The sequence below is a fragment of the Gouania willdenowi genome, chromosome 13 (assembly GCF_900634775.1).
Source record: "Gouania willdenowi chromosome 13, fGouWil2.1, whole genome shotgun sequence".
NCBI lineage: Eukaryota > Metazoa > Chordata > Actinopteri > Blenniiformes > Gobiesocidae > Gouania > Gouania willdenowi.
In genome coordinates, this window is record NC_041056.1 from 40,046,269 (window position 1) to 40,072,594 (window position 26,326).

Here is a 26,326-nt window from a genome sequence, read left to right on the forward strand (position 1 = left end):
AACCACTAAAACAAACGTAAATACGTCATTTCTTTAAGAAAAAAAAAAGGTTTTTCACTGTTGGGTCGGACTCGGACGAAAAAATGCGGCCTGATCCGCACTCCAACTGTGACACGGTTATTTATTTACTTGCCATTGATGTGACTGTTTACTTTAAGACCTGTGCACATGCCTCTGCGTACATCTGTGGACCCAAACAGTAGTTTAGTTCACTTTGTTTGTCTTCTTTCAGTCTCCAAGCTGTCTTCTTCTCATTTTGCTTTATTTCTGGTAGTGGGCCACCTCTCCAAGCCGTCTAGAATGCGCACTAGCGTCATTTAACGTCACCATCAGCGTCATTTGACGTCACGTCTGCAGAACTGGGTGGGAAATTTGTGCCCGTAATAACAGCAGCACAAGATGTATCACACAATCTGTTCCAGGCAATAGGGAGAAATGTGTGTAGGCTCATTTTCTGTAATTGTGAGAGCTTCATCAACCTTTAGCATTAAAAGACTTAAAATGTATGTTTATTTTTTCACAAATCCTGCCCTATTCTCCATTAAATTGCAATTGACAGTTTTATTGAATTTCCATTTTAATTAAAATTACAGTTCAATTACAACAGCAACATTTTTTTCCAGTTACAATTACAATTGTAATTGAAGCTGCAAGCAGTGGTGAATGGGTCCTCGCAACCACACACGTCAGGACGTGGCGCACGTTGAGGTGTGTTGCATGTCGGGGTGTGGCAGAAATGTTTAAGTGTTGAGACGTAGCTGACCATTTTCAAGGATTATATCACAAACTTTCCTGCAATGTTCTGTGCAAATATAATGTCTATGATCCTTTTACCAATAGGTGGCTAATCACTGCACTCCGTAGCCACGAAATCACATTGTAGGATTTTTAATGAATTAATTGGTAAATCCCTCGTTAAAATAAGTATTTGGTCACCTACAAACAAGCAGGATTTCTGGCTCTCACAGATCTGGAACTTCTTCTTTAAGAAGCTCTTCTGTCCTCCACTCGTTACCTGTATTAATGGAACCTGTTTGAACTCATCATCAGTATAAAAGACACATGTCCACAACCTCAAACAGTCACACTCCAAACTCCACTATGGCCAAGACCAAAGAGCTGTCAAAGGACACCAGAAACTAAATAGTAGACCTGCACCAGGCTGGGAAAACTGAATCTGCAATATGTAAGCAGCTTGGTGTGAAGAAATCATCTGTGGGAGCAATTATTAGAAAATGGAAGACATACAAGACCACTGATAATCTCCCTCCATCTGGGGCTCTACACAAGATCTCACCCCGTGGGGTCAAAATGATCACAAGAACGGTGAGCAAAAATCCCAGAACCACAAGGTGTGTTGAATGGTGGGTGAATGACCTGCAGAGCTGGGACCAAAGTAACAAAGGCTACCATCAGTAACACACTACGCCACCAGGGACTCAAATCCTGCAGTACCAGACGTGTCCCCCTGCTTAAGCCACTACATGTCCGGGCCCGTCTGAAGTTTGCTAGAGAGCATTTGGATGATCTAGAAGAGGATTGGGTGAAGGTCATATGGTCAGATTAAACCCAAATAGCACTTTTTGGTAAAAACTCAACTCGTCGTGTTTGGAGGAGAAAGAACACCATACCTAGTGTAAAGCATGGGAGTGGTAAGATCATGCTTTGGGACTGTTTCTCTGCAAAGGGACCGAGACAACTGATCCGTGTAAAGGAAAGAATGAATGGGGACATGTATCGTGAGATTTTGAGTCAAAACCTCCTTCCATCAGCAAGGGCATTGAAGATGAAACATAACTGGGTCTTTCAGCACGACAATGATCCCAAATACATCGCCTGGGCAACAAAGGAGTGGCTTCATAAGAAGCATTTCAAGATCCTGGAGTGGCCTAGCCAGTCTCCAGATTAGTGATCGACCGATTCATCGGCCGGCTGATTTAATCGGCCGATTTTTGCGTGTTTCATGTGAAGTGGCTGCTACAGGGCTCCGTGTTGCTGCAGAGAGAGAGCAGAGTGCAGAGCCCCTCCCCCTACTAGCAGAGCGTGAAGCAAGCTCTTTAATCTCAACGGCAGGCTTTAAACTTTCAAAGAATTTTTTAACTGTTTAACTTAGCGGTTCCGTGGGTCCACGTGTTGTGTCGCACTTCTAGTTAGCGAGCAGCTGCTGGAGGTTTGGAGTGTGTGTGTGTGCGTGTGTGTGTGTGTGTTAAGCAATTGCTTAATGCGCATCCGACATCACGTTATTTTCCTTTGTTAAATTATGTTCTGGGGTTGTGTTGGAATGGACTATTATTCATGGATTATTTTAGTGTTTAATACTATAATTATATATATTTATACTCAATAATACTGTTAATAAAATATATCTTCAGTCAGGCCAACTTATTTGTCAAAGCTATTTTCAGGACAAGGACGAACAGTTCTTTCATAATATTTCATGAGATGTCTCACTATTTCTTAACTTGTTCTTGTTCTACACCCCTGTTTTTATTATTTGTTAAATATGTTTTACTTGGTGTCATTCTACCTCACCTTTGTTAATTTCAATATTCAAAAAGTAGTATCGGCTCCAAATATCGGCTTAAGAAAATCGGCAGTCCGTATCGGTCATCGGCTAAGGCTGATATCGGTATCGGCCCTAAAAAACCCATTTCGGTCGATCCCTACTCCAGATCTCAACCCCATAGGGAATCTTTGGACAGAATTGAAAGTCCGTGTTGCCCAGCGACAGCCCCAAAACATCCCTGCTCTAGAGGAGATCTGCATGGAGGAATGGACCAAAATACCAGCAATAGTGTGTGAAGACTTACAGTAAACATTTGACCTCTGTCATTGCCAACAAAGGGTACATTATGGAGTATTGAGATGACCTTTTGTTATTGACCAAATACTTATTTTCCTCCATAATTTGCAAATAAATTCATTAAAAATCCTACAATGTGATTTTCTGGATGTTTTTTCTCATTTTGTCTCTCATAGTTGAGGTTTACCTATGATGAAAATTACAGGCCTCTCATCTTTTTAAGTGGGAGAATTTGCACAATTAGTGGCTGACTAAATACTTTTTTGCCCCACTGTACGCACCGTTGTTGCTCGGGCCCTAATTATGTCATAATTGTAATTAATTATCTATGTGTATTACAATTATAATTGACCACAACCCTGACAGGAACACATGAATGTCTCTGTAACATTTGAAGCAAAAAGCAAACAAACTAATCCAAAGATCTAACGACTCTTTACTGGGAATAACACAGGATGAGCGAGGAAGAGGAGGAGGACGAGGGTGAGATGGATGTGACGGTCGACTGACAGTCATTGACTCCATGAAGTCCATCAGAGGACTGAGCAGCTGTTTGGTGGGCGTGGCTAATGGTGACTGATGGTGACTGCTGGCTCCGCCCCTCACTGCCTATTGTCCCACGGCTCTGTTGGAACCTTTTGATAGACGGTGGAGCCACGCCCACCACGCCCACCTTCCTCCATTAGAAGTTTATACGTTCTATTAGCGTTAAGACGTGAGAAAGTACCAATAAAATGATCTTACACTAGTAATTCTTCTGCAAAACCTTTCAATCAGACAAAATGACTCCAAAAACAAACAAAACAAACACACAAAATGAGAAATAAAAGAAAAATACAACAAAAATACACAAAATGACTTCAAAATCCCACAAAACAAAAGAACATACACAAAATAACTCAAAAAACAAACAAAAAACAAACACACACACATTAAGATGTGAGAAAGTACCACTAAAATCAACTTACATTATTTACTATTCTGCAAAACACTTTCAATCAGACAAAATGACTCCAAAAATACAAAAAATTACTATACAAACATACACAATTACAGAAAAATACACAACACGACAAGACAGACACACTGACAGTGAAAATAATCAAAATTGCTTCAAAAACACACTACAGAAAAACAGAAAAAAACACAAAACAAATGACAATACATTACACAAAAGTACAACAAAAATACTAAAATTGACCCCAAGAACACACAAACCAACAAGCCAACATAAATTGACTCCAAAGACAAACAAAAAACAACAAACACAAAATGAAAAATAAACAAAAACACAACAATATACTACAAAGACAGAAAATCACAACAAAAACAAACACAAAATTAGAAATAATAAACAAAAAAACAAACAGTACCAATAAAATTATCTTACATTGGTTACTATTCTGCAAAACTTTTCAGTCTGACAAAATTACTCTAAAAATACACAAAATTACTCTAAAACCCCACAAAACAACAACAAATGAGCATAAAATGAGAAATAATATACAAAACAACCATAAAAATACACATAATTTGAAGACGAGTAGAGCGTTCCATAACCTAATGATAAAAACCCATTTAGATCAATGCAGATGCTTTAAAGGGGCGGTATTGTGAAAAAAAAAAAATCACTTTATAATGTTATAAAAATCACTTTATAATAACAATAAATATGTTAATAAATGATTCATTACCCCTTTAGCACTGAAAGAATATCTGTAATATTACTTGAATATCTGTAAAAGTCACGTTTTTCTATTAGCTCTGTCTGCTAGCATAGCTTCTCTTCTTCACTGCACTTATCTGCATGCCAACCGACCACTGTGTTACCAGCGCCCTCTGCTGGTCCAAACAAATATGACGTAAATCAGTGCAATCACGGTTTTTTGTTTGTTTTTAAAGTCCAATTGTTAAGGCACAAAATACATTTTCAGTTGCACTTTTAAAAGAAAAAGAACTATTATGCAGTTTTGCATTGTTTATTATAGAACCAGAATTTAAATTAATAGGCTTAATTTTCATTTGTATTATTTCTTTATTTATTTCATTCAAGATTTATTTTTAGTTAAATTGCATTGTTTTGAATAGTTTATCAAGGAATTCTTTTGACAATGAAAAATAAAAGAAAAATAGTACAGTATTTTCTAGTTTTTTTCCCAAAAAAAAAATTTGTCTACAGTCCCATTTTGTAAAATAAATCGTGAGAGAATCGTATCGTGAACCCAATATCGTGAATCGAATCGTATCGGGAGTTGAGTGAATAGTTACATTCCTAGACACGCCTACTCATTAATATGCATCAGTAGGCCCCCAAAAAACCCTATTATAGAAATACTCAGAAAGTGACTTTTCAGAGGCCAAAACTCTGTAAAACAGGCGAGTTTGGAAAAAAACTTCAAATACTATGTTGTTGGGGTTCTTAGAACAAATGGAGATGGGTGAAAAATAGAATCCTGGACCTCTAAATAATATATAATTTAAAATGCTGATGTAACTTCAGAAAAGTCTCCTTATTTCAGTGTTGATGCTGCTTTAGAGCAGGACGCCTGCATGGTTTGATGTTGTTGAAGGGGTCACACACGCATGCACGCACGCACACACACACACACTGACAACAGTCAGAAATTAAAAGGACCACCAGCTGATGCTCACCTGGACCCTGGAGGGTGCACTCAGCAGGAGAGTGAAGGTGATGGCAGTAGCAGCCATGGCGTGGGTGGAGGGTAGTCCGTACTCTGCGTCCACGCGGGTCTCCAGCTTCACCACGGGGGGGGACGGAGGACGAGGAAGCTTCAGGATGTCTTTCAACACCTGGCCCACGTACATCACCAGCTGAGGAAGACAGTACATTGGTTTCTGTCAAACTTCTGCATCTAGACTCGTGGATAAACTGGTTTATACCAGGCAGCTTTTATCACACTAATGGGTTTGTTTGATACGAAAGCCACATTATGAGAATTCACATCAGCATCCGGCCCAGAGTGGCCTCCACTGGGGAGAGCTCGAGTGAAATGCCCAAAATGGAGTGAAATGGAGGATATTCATCAGCGACCTCTGACCTCTGTACCCAAAAGGAGCAAATGGAAAAGCTTAAAGAAGAACAGAAGAAAGACATCAGCATCCAGAAAAATGATTCATTTTAACATGTCATCTTTGGACTTTGTTGTGGTTTTGGGCGTTTTTGTTGTCAATTTGTGTAATTTTGGAATAATTTAGTATTTCTATCCTCTCATACTCATGATGAAGCTGTAAAAAGATGATGGTGAACTTCTACAGCTCCATCATCCAGTCCATCCTCTGCTCCTCCATCACCATGTGGTACACTCCAGCTAAGGCCAAGGACAAGGTCAGACCGTCGCGTATCGTCCACTCTGCCCTCCCTCCAGGACTCTGAGACGTGCAGGGGAGATTGGGATTATTATTATTATACTGTTTCTGGTTTGTTTGTTTTGTTGTTGCACCATCCACCAAGTCACATTCCTTTGAATTGTTTAAACTCTACTTGGCAAATGAAACTTTTCTGATTCTGTATGTCTTCATTGGCATTTAATGTACTTTTGTGGTTTTGTGTGTTTTTGCTATCATTTTGGGCCTGTACTACAAAACAGGATTTCCTCTAATCTAACTGACTTTCATAATTTATTTGGTGTGTGGTGTACTATGATGCTGGCTAACTTCTTACCTAAATTAAAGGAGCATAATGCAGGATTTGTGTCATCTAATGCTAATAGGTGATGAAGCGTTCAAAACCAAAGAGACACACATTTCACCCTATTGCCTTGAACAGACTGTGTGATGCATTATCTACTGCAATTTGTGGTCCGAATTTCCCTCGCAGTCTTGCAGATGTGACGTCAAATGAGGCTGAATGCGAGTTGTTGACGCAGTTCCACAGAGGCATGCGCAGTGGTCTTGCAGTAAACAGTCACATGAACGGCAATTAAATAAATAACCGTGTCACAGCATCAGCTGCTCTGCTCTGAAGAGTTCACTCTTTTACACATTAACAGAGTCATCAGCTTCCATCCTGTGCTCTTTCCTTCCTGCTTTTTTCTGCAGCAACAGTATTGTTTTTGGACTGAATTATGAATTTTAATTGTGACATAAGTTGCTCTACACAGTTTCTCTGCGATTGGTCTGACGCTGCAATCTCCCCTTGTCACAGGAACGTGACGTGTCAGGCTGTGTGTTGATATCCAGCTTTGTAGTACAGCTGCTCTGTGATAGAGAATATTTGGTTAGGTGAAGCTAACGGAGAGATATCTTTATTCAGCTTAGTTGTGAAGGCCCTAAAGGTTTTTCTTCTTTTATTTTGTACATTTTTGTTGTGGTTTTGTGTGATATTGGTGTCAAATTGTGCATTTTTGGTTTAATTTTTGCATATGTTTCCTCGTTTTATGTCTTTGTTGTAGTTTTGTGTGTTTTTGGAGTAGTTTTGTTGTCATTTTGTACATTTTTCTGCTGCCGGTCTCCCACGTCTAGTGTGCACACCGTATAGGATGCATCATGTTCACCTACGTATAACCTGTAGGTGACACTGCAGAGACATTTCATGAAATGCTCTGGAATGGAGCATGACAGGAACTAATGGAAGACTGCTCACCATGAAGTCAGATAATAGTGAGATATACAACAGAGGCAACCACAAAAATTGTGTTTGTTTAAACCAAGGGCCACATAATCAACATTCACGTCAGCATTTAGAATAATGACATTAACACAGCACAGTAATTGTGTGTTTTTCTGTCATTCTGTGTATGTTTGTTATAATTGCATTTTGTGCTTGTCTGTTGTCCTCTTAAGTAATTTTCATGTGAAATATATATTATTTGGAGTCATATTGTGTATTTTTGTTGTCATTTCGGAGTTATTTTTGTGTATTTCTGCTGTCGTTTTTGCTTGTTTGTTTGTATTGTGGGTATTTTTTGGAGTTTTGTTGTCTTTTTGTGTACTGTTGTTATTTTCTGAAATTTCGTATATTTTTTTTGAGTCATTTTATGTCTTTTTGTTGTTGTTTTGTGTTATTTTGAGTCATTTTGTGTATTACTGCTCTCATTTTGTTCATTTTTAAAGTAGTTTTGTGTGTTTTGGAGTTTTTTCTGTGTTTTTCTTGTCTTTCACTGTATTTGCCTACGATGTAGTAATTCTTTGTATTTTTCAATGTATTCTTGCTTTTGTACGTTTACTTTAGGGGCCGGCAGTTGCCATGTCTGTTATAGAGGGACATCCAAATATTACCAACAGGCTGTACGTTCTCATTAGTAAATCAATATTAGCCCTTCCAAAAAAGACCCTATCGTGAACAAAGTGCTGATGCTGCACTCTTACTGTAACCAAAGCCAAAGCTGAAGACGCCGAGTCAGCGTCTTCAGCTCCTGGGCTGAGATGGGTGACTCCTGAGTCCTGACACCATGACACAGTCAGCGTAGTGCATGTGTGTGTGCATGTGTCCCACTAAAAGTGCTGGCCCATCGCTCAGAGGAGCTCCAGGTTTATTTAAAGCTGGGCCTTGTATATTTAATGAATGGCTGTCTAAGGCTAAGTGAAAAACACAGATGGAACACACTACTAATGTGTGTGTTTAAGGCTCAGCCAATGGAGACACTGTTATTCCCTTCTCCACTGACACCATAATCAGGGAGCCCTCGTTACCATGGCAACCATGGTTTAAAATTACAAAGGCTGACCTGCTGTTAGCGCACCAAGGCCCATGATGAAGCACTGAAAACTACAGGAAGAGAAGTTAGCTCAGTTAACACGTCACATCACATTACATTTGTGATTATTGACAGTCACAGACTCAACTGATCCTTGTTTGTTCTTGTTGAGATGATGAGCAGCAACACTAACAATATAACAACAGATACACAAACACCAAAGGCATGAAAAAGATGACAAAAACCCATTGTAAGGGAGTCTGGGAGGATCCTCCCCAAGAGAAATGTCTTGATTTTAACACAAACTAGAACAAATGCATTTCCCGAAGAAAGGATGCATGCGCTGATATTTACGGCTGAACCCTCTTTGAAATAATGTAAAAGATATGATGAAAAAATGTTGAAATGGGTTGAAAAACAAAGAGAGGCTATAACATGTTGGAAAAGCATTGAAAGTTGAAATAAGCTCAAAAAGTTGCAGAAAGATGAAAAAGCTTAAGAAATAGAATTATAAAAGATACAAGATAATGAAAAATATTAACAGGTTAAAGGATGTAAAAAATCTGTTGAAGTTGGAAAAGGGTAAAAAAGAGCGCTGCTACAGATAGCATCATCTGACCCAACTTATCAACTGCTATGTAGAAAAACTATTTCAAACTAATCTTCATCAGTTCTGTTTATTTCATGATATCCACAGATATTCTAACTATTTTACACTGTTTAGTTTACACTTCTCTGGAATGTTCTGTACTAAGTGCTGTTTTTATTTTGATACAAAAACACATTCGTTTTAGAAAGTTTACAAAAAATCCAGAAAAGCATGAATATACAGTTTCTTATTCAAGTTTGTGCTTTGTGAACAATGCAATCATAATTTTCTTTTCATATTACACATGTTAGCACTCACAGTGATGCAAATAACAGGGCTGTCACTTTAATGGTAAATTGCAATGAATTAATTCCAGGAAAAAAATAACGCTGTTAATCGCTATTTTGTTTAGCACTCCAAACAGCGCGGAACATTATTTCAAGAGTTCCCGGAATATACCTATAATACTGATGCACAGACTGCAATAACAAAACATGCTCAGCTTCGTTTGCATTAATTTTGGCTTTTAAAACACTGGATGAAAAACTAAAGCCTAGCTGTGCATCACCGGAGCTGTGCAGCCTTCACTACCACCTCAATGTAGCGGCTAGCATGTACAGCTAGCGCGGACACTCGGACAGTGCTAACTGCTACATGCTGCACGCCATGACTGACAAAAGAACAAACTCACTGTATAAATATTATTATCTGAAGGAAAGAACAAGCAACAAGTTTGTTGATAGAAAAGTGTTTTACTGTTTATGATGCGCTAACTACATATGATGTTTTAATTAACTTTGTATTGTCTAACGTATTGTCTTTTATTTGGAGATTGACTAAAGCACACAGCAATATGACATTAGTCTCACATACAGCCAGGGCTTTAAATTAACACCCGCCAAATGCGGGTAAAAATTAACTTTGGAGGGTAACACTGTAGCGTTACTATTACCATTAACATTTTAGCTGGTGAAGAAAGAAACAAATACCACAGCGTCTGTTTGAATCGGCAGGCTGCAGAAACGATTGTTGCCATGATTGGGCTGTTTGAGGGTTTTTGTGTGTTTTTAGATTTTAAAACGTAATGTGTATCTGGCAACACTGCTTGTTTTATTAATCCTACTATGTTGTGACGTGTCATACAACAATTGGCTACGTGCTTACTTTAGCGTGATTGACAAACAGAACGACACAAAACAAACAATAGGAGCTGGAATTAAGTTGTAAAAATATTTAGGAAAAAACAAACAAACGTGTGGAGATTTATCGGGTGTTGAAAAACCTGAAACGCAAAAAGGGAAAGCTGCTGCCGACACAGGGGAAAATTAAGATGAAAAAAGAATAAATCAAGGACTTTTACAGTAATACTAAATGGATGTCGCGTCATGAGTGGCTGGTATTCGATCATTTATTCACCTTTAAAACATGGAGTGGGATTTGTTTACATTTGAAGAGCATGCATGTTAGTAAAACATGTTATCTCTACAGTACATGTAAATCTTCTTATATTATAAGTTCAAACAGTGTTCCAGGAATCCATATTTCATCTGAGTTAAGTTTGTTTATTAAATTATGAGAATATACGTTATAAAAAAGTTCACTTCTCTGACACATCCAAAGTTCCATATTACACCTTTTAGGCATCGTTACATTATTTTTTTTAAATTAAATGTTTATATTTTTAGAATTTTAATGTATTTCTGCAATCAACTAAAATAAAAAAACTATTTAAAGAAACGTGAATGCTTAAATCTATTGTGTGGCTCATATTTTTGTTTATTTTCACTAGAAAAAAATTGGCTGGTGTAAAATCTGGTTGGCTGGTAACTTTAAAAATCAACTAGCCCTGCTGGCTGCTGATCTAAAGTTAACTTCAAGCCCTGGATACAGTAGAATGTAAATGGCTACGCCTGCATCTGTTCTAGTCTGTTAAAAACAATAAATGACTTAATAAAGCCAATTTGTTACATATCAATGTATTGATCTGCCACAATAATGTAATTTAAACGAAAATACTTCAAAGTGAGTGCGTTTCTTATCAATTTTTAGGTGTGATTAAAAAAAGAGATTAATTAATTACAGAGCATTATTAATTCATTAATTGCATCTTGACTAGAAAATAATAAACACTATTTTGTTGTTTAAGATCATTTATTGTTTTCATTGATTCAGTCATTTACCAAAATCCATTTAAATTGAAAAAATGTTGCTCATCGTGTCAAAAATTGTTTGGTGATTAATTGAAATTAATTAAATTTCATTAATTCCCAAGTGTCTAATTAATTAGATACATGTTTTTAATTGAGTCCCATCACTTATAAATACAAATGGCATTGCACAACTAACAGTAAGGTTTCCACAACAAATGCCCACAATAATGTTACAGGTAGAGGTAAGGAATGTTATGATTGATGTTTTACAGCCTGTTTCTCTATAAAACTTAACGGTTCCGTTTACTGCCTGATTGCAGCATCTTTAAATCTTCCACAGAGAGTGAGTCTTAGTCCTGATAAGGAGACAGAAATAGATTCATTGACCTCATTCAACTTTCACCAGTGTGTATTCATCACACAATCCATAGTGTGTGCACATGATCCTCGACACCCCAGCACAATAAATCTGACCAGCAGTTCAAGAGCTTGCATGATGTGATAGCCCCGCCCCCCGCACTCACCATCTACACAAACATAGCATTGAGTGGCCCCGGTGAAGCCTGGCTCCACGTCTCATTGGTGTCTTTGTAAAAGTTAGCAGTTCTGACCTCGGGGAACGTCGGCTCACATTAGGAGAAGAAGTTAAACGCAGGTCAACACACACAGAGACGGATCTGATCAAAGGAAGCTTTGACTGAGACCAGAGAAACGTTGGACTTTGATCTGTCAACAAAGAGATGAGACTGTGTGTGTTTGTTTCGGTGTATGTATGTATGCGTGTGTGCTTGTATGCGGAAGTGTGTGTGTGTGCGCAAAAGTGTGTGCGTGCGTTTGTGTCGGTGCGGACGTGTATGTGTGTTTGTTTTTGTGTTCCTTCGTGTGTATGTGTGTGTGTGTGTGTGTGAGTGAGCGCGCACGTGTATGTGTTTGTGTGCATGTCTGTATGCGTGCGTGTCTGTAGGTGTGTATGTGTGTGTGCATGTGTATCACAGTTGTCCAAAAGAAGAATACACTCAATATTGGTGTTGCTTGGCTACTTAAGCTGCTTTCACACATGACTCAGTTAGAGTGGTTGGAGGACAGCTGATAATTTGATCATCTTGGTTTGGCTCGGTTTGCGTTCAGAGAACAACTTCTAATCCGCTCCAAACTGCCTCTGGTGCAGTTACATGAGCTAACCACTTGGGGGCACTGTTACTGGAGTAGAGACTTCTCTAGGCAAATAAAGGGAACCCTGAAAAGAGGCACTCAAAGTGAGCACTTAAAGCTGCAGTATGTAAGTTTTTTTTTGGCATAATTTGGTCAAAAATCCATCATCATCTTTGAGCATGTTGTAATCCAAAGTGTTCTGAGTGGACAGTGAATCTATTCTCCTTTTCTTGACCCTGTAAAAGACATTTAGAAATTCAGGAGCGTGATGCTGGATGTCAACTACTCAGAGATCTATATACAAACACGTGTGCTCCATGAGCTGTATTGAGCATTACTTTTGGCTGCTCGACTGAAGTCAGGCGCGTTCCTGTACCATCAGTAGTAAAAGTCTAATGGTGGATGTTCCAGCAGAAGTCTTCATCGCGGCGTTATGCACAACAAATACACAGCAAATCAAGAGAAAAGATAGACCGAGGTGGAGAAGCAACAGCTTAAAGTCACAAACACTGAAGAGTAAGGCTGAACGATTAATCGCATTTGTGATATTCTTGCAATATGTTACTGGTATTTTTAAGGTGGCGTTAATCCTCAAGCCTGAAACAAGCATTGATACTGCCGTGCTGCCTGTCAGTCCTCCTAAAGAACCCGCATGTGGAGCTGACTGATGGGAGGGGCTACTGTAGACGGTGCTCGCCTCTTCGCCTCGCTTCATGAGTAGCTTGTCTGTAGATGTCATCTACACATTTATTATTGGTTTCAGCCAAAAACTGCACACTACAGTAAAACACATGGCTATTTAAGAGACTATTGTGATTTTGAGTCAGAAAAGTGTGTGTCACTGCAGAACCAGAGCAGCAGAAGCAGATGAGTTGTGTGTGTCTGCTGTACGGGGTTCTCCACGGCTTAGCCTTTAGCCTAGCCAATAGTCCTCCGTGGCAACCACGCTTCTGCCGTCTGTCGCGCCGCCTCCATCTGCTCCAGTAGCGGCGAGTGCTGGCAGGCAAACCCGCTGCTCCGTGGGCTGCTGGGTCATCTCTGCGTAGCAGTCCTAGGCTTCCTTATGTTTGTGGCGGGGGCGAGCTGACGGCAGCAGCCACTGCTCAGGACAATAACTACAGAGTGATACGTGCTTTCATGTTACAGTCTCTAAAACACCAGAAAACTATCCAATAACACGTGATAAAGTGCCTACATTTGTCACTCGTCTCTATTGAGAAAAAAGTTGCTAAGAGGACACCGGTAAGGGAGGTTACGTTTCGGTTCTGAAACAGGGAGTGGAGGGAGTATTCTACATACTGCAGCTTTAAGAGTGCTCTGAAACTTCTTAATTCTCCTTTTGTTCTTTCCTTACATTCAACAATGGAGCAGCAACAAGTTTCGTACCGTCGCCGTTTCTCCTGATCACTCACAATGCCGTTCATCGCCAATACTTCCTGTCTTTGATTCGCTCTGAGAGCAGTTGTGTTCATGGCGCTGCTAATCACTCTAGACTTTGTTTGTGTGTTCACACTAACCAAATGAGGACGACTATCAGAACATACAAATCCTGGAGCGTTTTAACCGCTCTAGGATTTTTCGGCGTTTTTTTTTTTAACTCGCCTACAGCTATGCACGTCTCCTACGTGTATTCTCCCATCTAGTGGTTAAAGTTGATATCCGGAGTTTCTGAGAAATCTATGTTTATGTATGATTATTTTTAAATGCGAAAAAATACCTAACTAGTCTTTTACTAAAGTCTACCGCTGGTGTATATAAGTCCCTCCTTCGTCCAATAGACCCCGATGCAAATGGAAACGATCGCCGAGTGCGTCCATCAATAGGCTTCGACTTCATGTTTTCGAGACTGTCAATCAAAGTGAATGCGGAACTGTGCACAGAAACAAGGCTGCGAGTCACAACAGCAAACAGGTAAATATGAGTTTGGCTCTTACCTGACCTATAGATGCAACCTTGTTATGTTCCGCATCGTGAGTGCATAAAAGTAGAGGCGTGGCTTCTGGTGGATTGGGAAAAGCAGTGGGAGGAAGTGAGGCTGTTCAGGGCAGAGATGTTTCTCAGAAACTCAGGATAGCAGCTTTAAAGAGTCAGTGGTTCAAATCTAGACACTGTCACACTTAAGACTATTAAATTGCTTATTTTCCTTATGAAAAATCAAAACACTTCTAGAAACAATATATGAGTCATAGTTACAAAAAAAACTAAAGTAAGACAGCATGAGAGAAACTAAGAAAAAGCACAAAAAATGAAACTGTTTCTGAATACTTGGACAGCACTACATGAACCTTTGATAACTCCATCAGCTCAAAGATGGAGTGATCAGGAGTGCTTTGTGATGAGAGGCTCCACACACAGAGAGAGAACACTTCAAGCACTGATGAGGCAAATAAAAAGCATCAGCTGGTGGAGAGGAGGCGGGGCATGAGGAAAGCTGCTAATGTCTAATAATGTGTAACTAGAGCAAGGACAACCAGGAAGTGAATAGCACTGTGTGTTTACCAGTGTTTAAAACCAGTTCACACTGGGATATCGGTCAACCAGGATTCCAGAGGAATGGCTTGATTCTCCCCCTGCACGGCTGGGGGGGGGACTAAAGGGGTTCAAACAGGGGGCACAAAGCACTCAGGGCGGGTACACCAAGGGCAGGAAAACACACGTCTGTCTGTCTGTCTGTATCAAGTGTTGCTTTCCTGAAGCACATTTCACATATTTTTAGAGATTCTTCATGAGTGTTTCCCAAAAAAGACTTCTAAGGATCTTTTTTTCATGGATGTGTCCTCATGTGTGGCCTATTGCCAGTTGAGCGAAGGGTGGGAGTGGGGGGTTAGACACTGGCCTTGAGCCCTGAGGATAAACTGGCTGGATGTCAGTGACGGGTCATTGTAGGGATGAAAGGAGGTTGAGGCTGATGAGAGGAGGCTTTGTGAAGGACATGCTGGTGACTTACGGTCCACACGTTGACCAGGCGGCGGCACAGGAACGGGTCCAGGTTCCAGTGAATGCACGGCAGACAGCAGATGTAGAACACCTCGTGTCCCAGACCAGCAGAGAGCAGAAAGAGGACATGCAGCAACCAGTTCTTGGCCTCATACTGAGGCCTGCTGCTTTCCTGCAGCACACAAACACACATTTACATTATTCATACATACCGGCATCGATCCACTCATGTCGTTGTGATTGTTACTGCACTGGATCACTTGTCTGTTGATGGAGAAGACTAAGGCCCTGTTTACACGACAACAATTTGCTTCTGTTTTTGTATTTGTTTCCAAAAAGTTCCGCATTCACACAGCAATGTTTTCAAAACAATCTCTGTTTCCATGGGACCGCTGGAAGCATAAAAACGATGTAGTAAACATGTCCTGCCAATAGATGGAGATATAATTTTGCAATGAACAAAAATAAGCAAACAAGTAAGAATGTTCGTGCGCATCACAATTTCTCCAACAAAGTATTGATTTACTTCACCATTACTTGGATCAGCAGGGGCGAATTTCATGTCTGCACCAGATTCTGACGACAATCACAGAGCTGCACTCCTACTGAGAAATGATTGACCAAACCCGGAGGTGGGCTTAATTTCCATCATTTTAACATAGGGCTGAAGGTGATGTGTTTCAATCAGCGCGAGGTGACGTACAAATGGTTGTTGCAGATGTGAATGGAGGCGGTCCTCTGGTACGTTGATAAATTATGTTATAAAATGCATAAGTGACTAGTTTTTGACTCGTCGTATTGCTGTGTGTCACATGTAGATGCAGGTTGCTGAGCTGTGTGTGTTACATCATTAAAATACTACGTAGCATCTGTAGCATCACATGAAGCTGCTTGTCATACTACGAGTGGCTAATAAAGGCATACCTGTCAAGTATCCCGTTTTGGACGGGAAACTCCCGTATTTTACCCCTCGTTCCCACTGTCCCGCATTAGTATTTTCTCGTAAATATCCCGTATTTTAATGTAATAATTATTAAAAGATGCCTTGCTAAACTGAACGCCGTCACTAGCCTCGCGAGAACTTCCACCTGAAATGGCCTGAGTGGCAGTTCTCGTGAGATTAGTGCTGACAGCGGCAACAAACCCAGAAACAACTCAGAACAGAGATGATGGATGAAGAAGTTACGGCGGAAAAACCAAAGAACTGGTGTAAATACGTTGTAAAATGAGTTTATTTTCCTAAAGACCATCAGGATGTGACACAGTTACACGTTCTGTTAGATTAGTAACTGATATTATAACGTCTACCACAGCGGAAGGAACGACGTAAGTCACCATTAAAAATCAGCCAATCACAAGCTCCACAAATATAAACTGCTTTATAAAAGTGTTAAATAATGTAAAGTCTGTAATAAATGTGTCTAATAAGTCATTAGTGAATATCAGAGAACCACATGAGTTAAAAGAAAATATCTAATAAAAATAAAATGTTAATGTCTAACTTAAAGACAAGCAATGTGAAATTAACAGGGTGTTTTAAAATTTAGGAATTAGGGCTGGGCGATATATCGAGATTCAAGATGTATCGAGTTTTCTATTTTGGCGATATAAAAAACTAATATTTCATATATATTTATTATAGCTTATTATGTATATAAAATACTAGTTTTAGGAGTCACTGCTTTTACTTCTCAGAACAACATGTAAAGCTCAGTTAGATGATTAATGAGTGTCACATATTGATCAGCTGTTTGTTAATAAATGTCCCTGTGTAGCATTTTGCATCAGCATATTTAACCCAGAATTGTTTTTCTGGTCAGACTTTATTTGATAAAATTATTTAGATTTATATAATATATCACCATTTTGAGAAAAAATATTGAGATATGAGTTTTGGTCCATATTGCCCAGCACTAGTAGGAAAGTTCACAGCATTTCAATGTTAATAAAGGTCGAGCTACCAGATTATAATCACATTACTGTATTTAGTAAGTGGTTGACAAGTGGCTACTTTAGATTTATTGTACACCTATATTAAAAGATCAGGGACACTGGAGCTTGGTTGGGGGGTGGGACGGCCCGTTGTGGGCGCCAGAAAATTTCCCTTATTTTCAAATCCAAAACTTGACAAGTATGATTAAAGGTCCTATATCATGCTTTATTAAGACCTTCCAAAATCAACTACAGCCACACATGGATAATATTTTACATTTTGCAAAATAAAATTCTAATTTATTAAGAAATATGAAAGTTTTTTTCAACCCGGAAGTTGAGACGCACGGTTTCTCGGCGCGCCGCCTCTCCCCTTGTGAGTACCTCCCATTTCATGATGTAGCCCTAGAGCCCTGGCAGCATGGGCAACAGGCACGCCCACCAAACTTTGTAAAGAGTTCCAGAGATGGAGGAGAGTTCTGTGGAGCCAGACCCAGAGTCTGATACCAAATGTATTTCAAATATAAAGAGAAAGAAGTGAGTATGGCTAACATTTTGCTAGAGGTTTATTTTACTTACGGCTGTGGCCTCTCCATCAGTGGATTTTATTGTAGGAATCGCTCCAGTTTGATGACATAATTTACTGGACAATCCACTTTGGAACTGGCCAGGTTCACCAAGCAGTCTTCTGTAAAGTGACGGTCACAGACTAACGGAGGCTGGATGGTGTGCTGTGTGCTCCCGGAGATAAATTCCAACCACTTTTGGCGAGTAGACTCTTCTTTAGGAAGTTTGAACAAATTCCGAGGACTTTTGCAGTTGAACATGCATTTTCCCTTACCAGACATTATATTTTGGGACAAAGACGTTTTTTTTCCCCTGTGCAGACTGGATAAGAAAGGACAATGACCATCCAAACAGATGTTTTTCAGCCGCTCACATGCCTCTAGCACCAGAGAGAATGGGAGTGTATGTTCACTATGGAGGGGCGGCACCAGCAGCAGGCACTTCCTGGAGGGGATGGTTCAGAATGCTAGTGATGTCACTAGCATTTGAAGTGCTCGTTTTTCAGAAGAGGGCAGAGCAGCAGCTCAGAGAGCAGGATTATTGAGGATTTCCCAGAGATGCAGGAAGGAATCCCAATAATACTTTGTGGGTGTTTTTGATAAGGAATTAACATTGTAACTAGGTTAAAAGCTCAAAAAAGTTGATTTGCATGATATAAGATCTTTAAATAAAGTTGAGTTATTAAAGAAACTCGCCTACATGGGCACGCTGCGCACAGCTGTGAATAGTGTGTCTGCAACAATAATTCCAGGATCAAAAAGAGATCTGCTTTATTCTGGTTCAGGTCTAACTTTGTAGGTCTGATTAAAGCTAACATCGTTTTCAAAAACCCACTGTGGAGCCCGTTTTTAAAAAGTTCCGTTTTCAAACACCCAAACGCCGTTGCCGTGTAAATGAACCGCCAAAACGCAACAAAACTTGTGTTTTTACTAGAAAACATTCTCGTGTAAACAGGGCCTAGAACATTTCCTCTTGCCCCAGCCTCACCTCCAGAGGATATGGATCATTCCCTGTGATTTCAACAAACATCCCACATACTTGTTCAGTCATTATTCAATAGGCACTCAGTAAATGTTTAGTTTGATAGAATGAATATTTTACAACAACCACAATATAAAACAACTGTATTATTATTGTATGTATTTATTAAAGGTGTAACAATACATGTATTTGTTTTGAACCGTTTTGGTACAGGACGTTCGGTTCGGGTACAGGGTTGTGCACGGGTGAGTTCCCGTAACGGAACGGAAGTTGCGTGTGTTTACTTCTGCCTGCAGCTACATGTTCTATCCCGTGTATGTCATGCTAACGCGCGCGAGAAACCAGAGCTGGAGGACCCTCCCCTGTCGCTAAAGTCTCCTGCTTGGGAACACTTCGGCTTCCGGGTAAAATACTGCGACGGAGAAAGACCAGTGGATAAAACGAGGGCAGTGTGCCGACATTGTTCAGCTGAGATTGGGTATGTTTCCGGGAACATGACGAACATGCTAACTCACTTGAAACGCCAAAGCTGTAACAACTGCCATCAGTCTTTATAGCAGCAGATAAAAGCTGTTAACAAGCTGTGATGAGCTATTTTTATATTTTATGTATTTTTTGTTTGAGAATATTATTTCCAAGCAGCACTTTACAATAGTATTGTATTTTTTTTAACTTCATTTTCATATTCTGTATAATGTTAAATACATTGTTGGTTTACTAAAGTTTCGAATAAACAAGCAAATTTATGTTTAGCCTTTTGGTCCAAACTGTACTGAAAATGAACCAAACTGTGACCTCAAAACTGTGATTTTTGTTTATCGTTACACCCCTAATATTTAAAGTACACTATAACAAACATGATCAAAAACTGATTCGAGAAAAGAAAAAAAATGTCTCTGGGGTCGCCAATAATTAGAGGTCGATATATGAACTATTTTCAAGATCGGCCAAAAAAAAAAAACAAAATGTTTGTTTTTTTAACCATCACCAGCCCTAAGGAAAGGTAAGAAAAAAAAAGGGAGGGCAGTGTTACACCTATGTGAGGGGGAAGGGAACAGGGAAGAGAGACTCAAGGTAGGAAATGGAAAGTTTAGGGAAGAGTTGATTATTCAAGAGTGAGATGTGATGTTGTAGTTGTGCATATGGTTACAAGTGTGAAGTTTACATATAACGGTGGTGGCTGTGAACAGAGTGAAGGAGTTGCTGGTTATACCTAAAACAGGTATTTAGTTTAAACCGACTACTTGCACATCGTATATTGTTACTGCTACTTACTCGTCCTGTACATTTGGTTTTACTTGGTTCTGTACAGGTATATTTAAAGTTCAATAAATGTTAAGAGTTCTATTGGTGTATTTAATTTGTAATATATACATTTATATCATACGAGCGTTTCAGTTGTCTTTCATAATCAATGTGCTTTTAAAAAAAGTATATAGGCCTCAAATGTCGGCTTCCAAAATCGGCTTTAGATATCAGCCATCGGCTGAAATTATTTTTAAAAATCGGTATCAGCATCGGCCTTTAAAAATCCCACATCGGTCGACCTCTACCAATAATTTGTGATATCAAAATGGGGTCATGACCCGAAAAAGTTTGGGAACCACTGCACTAAAGACTATTGAGGGTGTGACATACCAGAAAACTAGTTCCATGAGTCAAAAACATTTATACGCCCTTTATCTTCCCCATATTTTGCCTCTTACACAAACTGCAGCCGCCCTTGATCACAAGTTTGCAGAGATAACGTGGCGACAGAAACTAGCGACAAGATCTGTGTCTGAAAACAAGATCTGACTAAAGGATGAAGGACGACTGATTCTGTTTCACCAGCAGCATAACAAAGTATAATACAAAGTGTGTGTGACACAAGCCACATCCAGAACTCACTCACACGTGCTGTCCCATATGATGGAAAAGCCCAAAGTGGCGCTACATGTTGTGTGCAGCTGGCTGTTAAGTCCCAGATTATGTAGTAAATATCATACTAACATACTACTCATACCAAATCTGACGTCTAAATGAGTATGTAGTGCGTTCACATTAGATAGTATGGAAAGATAGAGTACATGAGAAATATCCAGATGTATGCTGTATGGGGACATTTTTCAAGTATGCATGGTGGGTACACTCAACCATCCCATGATGCATTGCGAGCGGTATGTAAAATGGTCCTGGGACAGCTTCAAGCTAAAAACTAAACATCCCCTTTTTAAAATAAAAGCATATTTTCTTGTTCTCCGACAGTTGTTTTTAACTCTTTTGTAAATAGGGCTTGTTTTGAAGTTAACAGGAAGTGTTGTCTAGCACCATGGAGGGTTTCTGAAAATCTTCTAAATTTCTGAATGAAATGCGTTTCTTTAAGTCACTTAAAATGTTTTCAGAACTTTCAAAGGGGGAGAATCAACAGAGATAATTAGCCTCAGTGTGCATCGGGACTGGCTCTACACAGGGGCAAGTGGGGGCAGAGCCCCTCAAACAAATGTCTTGCCCCCTCATTTCAAAGTTTATGATTCCTCACTCTATGCTCAGATTTCACGAGACACGCATCTATTACACTATGTTCCTGCACGTTTGTACATGTGTATTAGCAAGCAAGCCTGTCTGAAGAAGGTCTTTTTAAAGACCGAATCGCGTTGCAGGGATATGAGGGCGGGTGAACGGTGGTCTCCTACCATCGGGACTGTGATGGGGCCGCCGCTGCCCTCCTCAGACGGCTTCTATGACAGCCACGAGCAGTGCACCTATGCGTCCATCACACAGACCGGGGGCTGCCGCGCTACACACAGCTACACAGAGCCAGGCTTTCAGCCACTAACAATTGTTTGTGGCTAAAAGCCAAGACTCTCAAACTTCATTAAAACTTTTGTAAAGTCAATTGTCACTGATTTGTGTCAGATAATTAACTGATCATTCCAATCAGGCACCGTACCAAAATCCTTGAAAGTAGCTGCTGTGAAACCTCTGTTAAAAAAGAGAACACTGGATGCCTCTATACTGGCTAACTATAGACCAATCAGACCCTTCCATTCATGGCCAAGATCATTGAGAAGGTGGTCTTCAACCAACTGAGTCAATTCTTAACATTCAACAAAATATTTGATACATTTCAGTCAGGTTTTGGTTCTCATCACAGCACAGAAACTGATCTGATCAAAGTGATCAATGACATAAGGTTGAACACTGATTCAGGAAAAGTATCTGTTCTCGTTCTATTGGATCTAAGTGCTGCATTTGACACTGTAGACCAGGGGTGGGTAACTCCAGTCCTCAAGGGCCGGATTCCTGAGACTTTTAGACATTCAGCAGTCAGATCAAATCTATCACAAAAACATCTTCTACCACCTACAGAACATCTCCAGAGTGAAAGGTTTAATGGCTCAGAAAGATCAGGAGAAACTGGTCCATGCTTTTATCTCCAGCAGACTGGACTATTGTAATGGTCTTCTGACAGGAATCCCCCAAAAGAGCATCAAACATCTACAGCTGGTTCAGCTCAGACCTTAACCAGAACAAAGAGGTCAGAACACATTAGTCCAGTTTTAAAGTCTTTACACTGGCTCCCAGTCAGCCTCAGAATAGACTTTAAAGTTCTGCTGCTGGTGTATAAATCTGTGAATGGGTTTGGTCCAGAATACATCAGTGAGATGTTAGTCAGGTATGAACCCAGCAGGTCTCTCAGATCTATGGACACAGGTCAGATAGTGGAGCCCAGAGCTCACAGTAACCATGGTGATGCTGTGTTTAGTTGTTATGCTGCAAAGAAGTGGAACAAACTGCAGCAGAGCTGAAGTCAGCATCACATGTGAACATTTTTAAATCAAAGTTAAAAGCACTTTTTTCTCTACTGCGTATGATTGAGAGAGATTTATGGTCATGTTGTTGATGTCATGTGTTTGTTGATGATTTTACTGATGATTTTAAAGGGTTTTTCTTTTTGCCAATTTTAATGTTCTTATAGATTTTAAGCTGTTGAATGTTTTCTGTTGCACTTTTTGATCATGTAAAGCACAATGAGTGGCCTTGTGTATGAAATGTGCTTTACAAATACATTTACCTTGCCTTTAAATACTTTATAAACCTTGAAAACCACAATCATGTTGGTACATGACTGAGTCAGTTTCACATTAAGGCTTTACTCAGAAACTCATTTAGTAATGTGTTAAGAATTAATTTACTCAGACAACTTCTTTTCAGGAAATTTTGTTTCGACTGTCAACTGCCAGTCATCTTCAGAGGAGTCTGCTGATCCCTTTGATGTGTCCTTGACTTCTGCGTAATCATTCCAGCAAGTTCATTTTGTCTTCATTTTTGAATAATATGTTAAGGTTTCATTCATTTAAACTTTTTTCCCAGGAGATTTACTCTGATCTCCTGACATGTCTCGACTGTCAACTCAAAGTCAAGTGAATTTCCTGGAAAAAAAAAAGTTGTCTGAATAAATGAAACCTTAACATATTATTAGAAAAGAAGACAAAATTAACTTGATGGAATTATCAGTAGTAATGACATGGGAAGAGCATCAACTGAAATAATAGTTATATAATGGATGTATTCTATCTAAAGCTGTCAAACTGGTTCAACTTCAACACTTAAGATGTCATTATTTCAGCGGTTAATAGCTAAAATAAACAGCTTTAACACTAATGGATCTCCCCATTAGCATCCACCACACGCCTAATGGCAACACCGTATTATTACTTAATGCTAAAAACAAAACAAAGAAAGAAAACAGTGCAAATGAAACAAAGAAGTGGAAATCTCTACAATTGAGAATAAGGTCCAAATGATTCATTTTGGCTCCAAACTACAATTTAACACCAGCTTTCCTTCACATGGTTGTTGCTGGTGTTGTGCATCCTTAGTTCCTTAGTACCTATTGATTAATTCCACCTAACTGTTCAAAAAAAACATTTTTAAAAAACTAATTAATTATTATTCTGCATATATGCCATTGTGCTGCCATGAGCATGTGAGAGCCAGATATGTAACAAGAAAAATTGTTATAAAAAGAAATTGGTCAATATTGTAAAAAAAAAAAAAAAAAAAAGCTGAGTCAAAAACGTAAAAACTAAAATGGCCCATAATGTAACAATTTAAAAATTACTATATTACATACAAATAAATAAAAGTGTGTACTGTATAATTAAAAAAGGAAAAAGGGTCTTATGTTTTGGGCTCAGCATTTTGTTACATTATTGACCAGTTGTAACATTTCAGGTTTTGTTACTTCTTTTTTTTTTTAATAACAATTCAGGTCTTGTTACATTTCAAGTTGTTGTTACATATCAGGCTCTAACAAGCCCCTCCCACAAACAGACTCACAGCAGTTCCTAACCTCAGCTGCAGGTCAGAGTGAAGAGGAAACTTACTTTTATCCCTCCCAAGACGTGTATCAAGTAAGAAAAATATGAAAGATGCTTAAAAAAAAACAAAAAATGTGTTATTTTAATCCTATTCAAGAAACTTTGATATGAATGACTGTATATTGCACAGGTTCCCAAACTATTTTGTGTCGTGACCCCATCACTAAAGTCTTTTTTTTTTCTAGAATGAGTTTTTGGTCATGTTTATTTAAAGTGTTTTACAAACACAGCGTAGACAGGATTAGTGAGTTTCAGTATAGAAAACTGCTGTTTGATATGTATTGTGTGTAATGTGTTCATTTGAAAAATAATAATTCAAAAGATATAAAAATATGATTTAAAGCAGTGTGTTACAAATACAGAGTAGCCTTAGTGACAAGTACACCACCTCAGACATTTTTATACTGCATTTTATTTGAACTATATTTATATTTGATAAAGTTTAAGTATATGATACAGTTATTTGTTTATTATGTGATGTGTATTTGAAAAAAATAATTATTCAAAAAATGTAAAAATGTAATGTAATTTTTTTTTCTTTTTTTTTTTTTAACTAATTTAAAAAAATTAGTAAAATGGGCGACCGTGAGTCAGTGGTAGAATGGGTCGTCTAATAACCGAAGGGTTGGGGGTTCAAATCCCGCTGTAACCAAGTCATTGCGGTTGTGTCCTTGGGCAAGGCACTTCACACACATTGCCTAGTATGTAAAGTGAAATACAATGCATTATTATTATTAGTAGACATTTCATTCTACCCCATTTTACTTCAAGGTGACCCCACAAGGGGTCCTTACCCCAAGGTTGAAAAACCCTGGTAATATGGTTAACATAGGCTACAAAGTTTAATAATTAAAAAAAAAAAAAAAAAAAAAAAAAAAAAAAGCATTTTCAGTTTGTTGGTTCCTTGGAATATTTTCAATGAAAAAAAAAAATGAACCTTGGCTCAAAAAAAGGTTGAAAAACACTATCATGATGTTTTAAATTCCAGTGAGAAAAACAGGAAGAACACAGTGTCAGAGGTGGAACAGAGAGAGAACAAAGCCCAGATTTCAGAAGCAGAAGAACGAAAAAAACCAGTCACTCTGCTTTACACAGTATTTAAATAAATCAAATACTAGTTCATGCTAAGTTTTTACATTTAAATGTTCTAATCAGGCCATGGTGACACTATTCTGTGAATGAAAACATTATACTTTCCTTCTTTCAACATGACTTACATCCACAGCGTGTCCGTTCTGTCTGTATTTATCATTAGAGTTGTTGTTGTCCTGGTCGCATTGTGCCCTCAGATGTCCACGTGCGCCGGTTCCGGTGCTGTTCTGGGGGCCACTTCCGGTACCAGTTCCTCCGGGTTGGATGAGGAAGAGGCCGCAGCGCCTCTGGAAGCGGGCCACCAGCTCCGGGTCGTGGAGGTAGGCCAGCGGCTCCGGTAGGACCGGGGATGGGAGCGGGAGGACGGGTTCGGCCATTGTTCGAGCTACTACCGGCCAACGCACGCGGTGCAGACGGTGGCACGCATCCACAGAGCAGAGCAGGAGGGGCGCGAGGACAGGTGCGTCAGGTGTACAGGAGGGGGCGGGGCCAGACAGAGAGTCTGAACCGGCAGCTGAAGCTTTGTGTGACGTTTACACCTGGACTGATCAGGTAGAAGCTGTTGGAACAAACTTTAGGAGATAAATAACTATATAAATATATATTATATAACTTATATAGGCTTATAACTATATAACTTCTATAGATTACATAACTATATACTATATATCTTATATAGACTTATAACTATATAACTTCTATAGATTACATAACTATATACTATATAACTTATATAGATTACATAACTATATACTATATAACTTATATAGCTTACATAACTATATACTATATATCTTATATAGACTTATAACTATATAACTTATATAGATTACATAACTATATACTATATAACTTATATAGATTACATAACTATATACTATATAACTTGAATAGATTTATAATTATACACTATATAACTTATATAGACTTACAACTATATAACTTCTATAGATTACATAACTATATACTATATATCTTATATAGACTTATAACTATATAACTTCTATAGATTACATAACTATATACTATATATCTTATATAGACTTATAACTATATAACTTATATAGATTACATAACTATATACTATATAACTTATATAG

At 38.8% G+C, this 26,326-nt stretch overlaps 1 protein-coding gene across 2 annotated transcripts in view; it reads right to left on the reverse strand.

Moving 5' to 3' along the window:
- sgpp2 (sphingosine-1-phosphate phosphatase 2) overlaps positions 1-25,699 on the reverse strand; it is a 36,661-nt gene extending 10,962 nt beyond the window's left edge. Inside the window, exons 1-3 of one of the 2 annotated variants that reach the window (XM_028463899.1) lie at positions 25,352-25,698; positions 15,299-15,460; positions 5,456-5,635 (exon numbers count right to left, since the gene is read on the reverse strand). In XM_028463899.1, the coding sequence (XP_028319700.1) occupies positions 5,456-5,635; positions 15,299-15,460; positions 25,352-25,603 (594 nt within the window). In that variant the 5' untranslated portion in view covers positions 25,604-25,698. Of the gene's footprint in view, positions 1-5,455; positions 5,636-15,298; positions 15,461-25,351 lie in introns of both variants that reach the window. The other variant, XM_028463900.1, reaches the window with a different exon arrangement.
- Between the last annotated feature and the right edge of the window lie 627 nt (positions 25,700-26,326).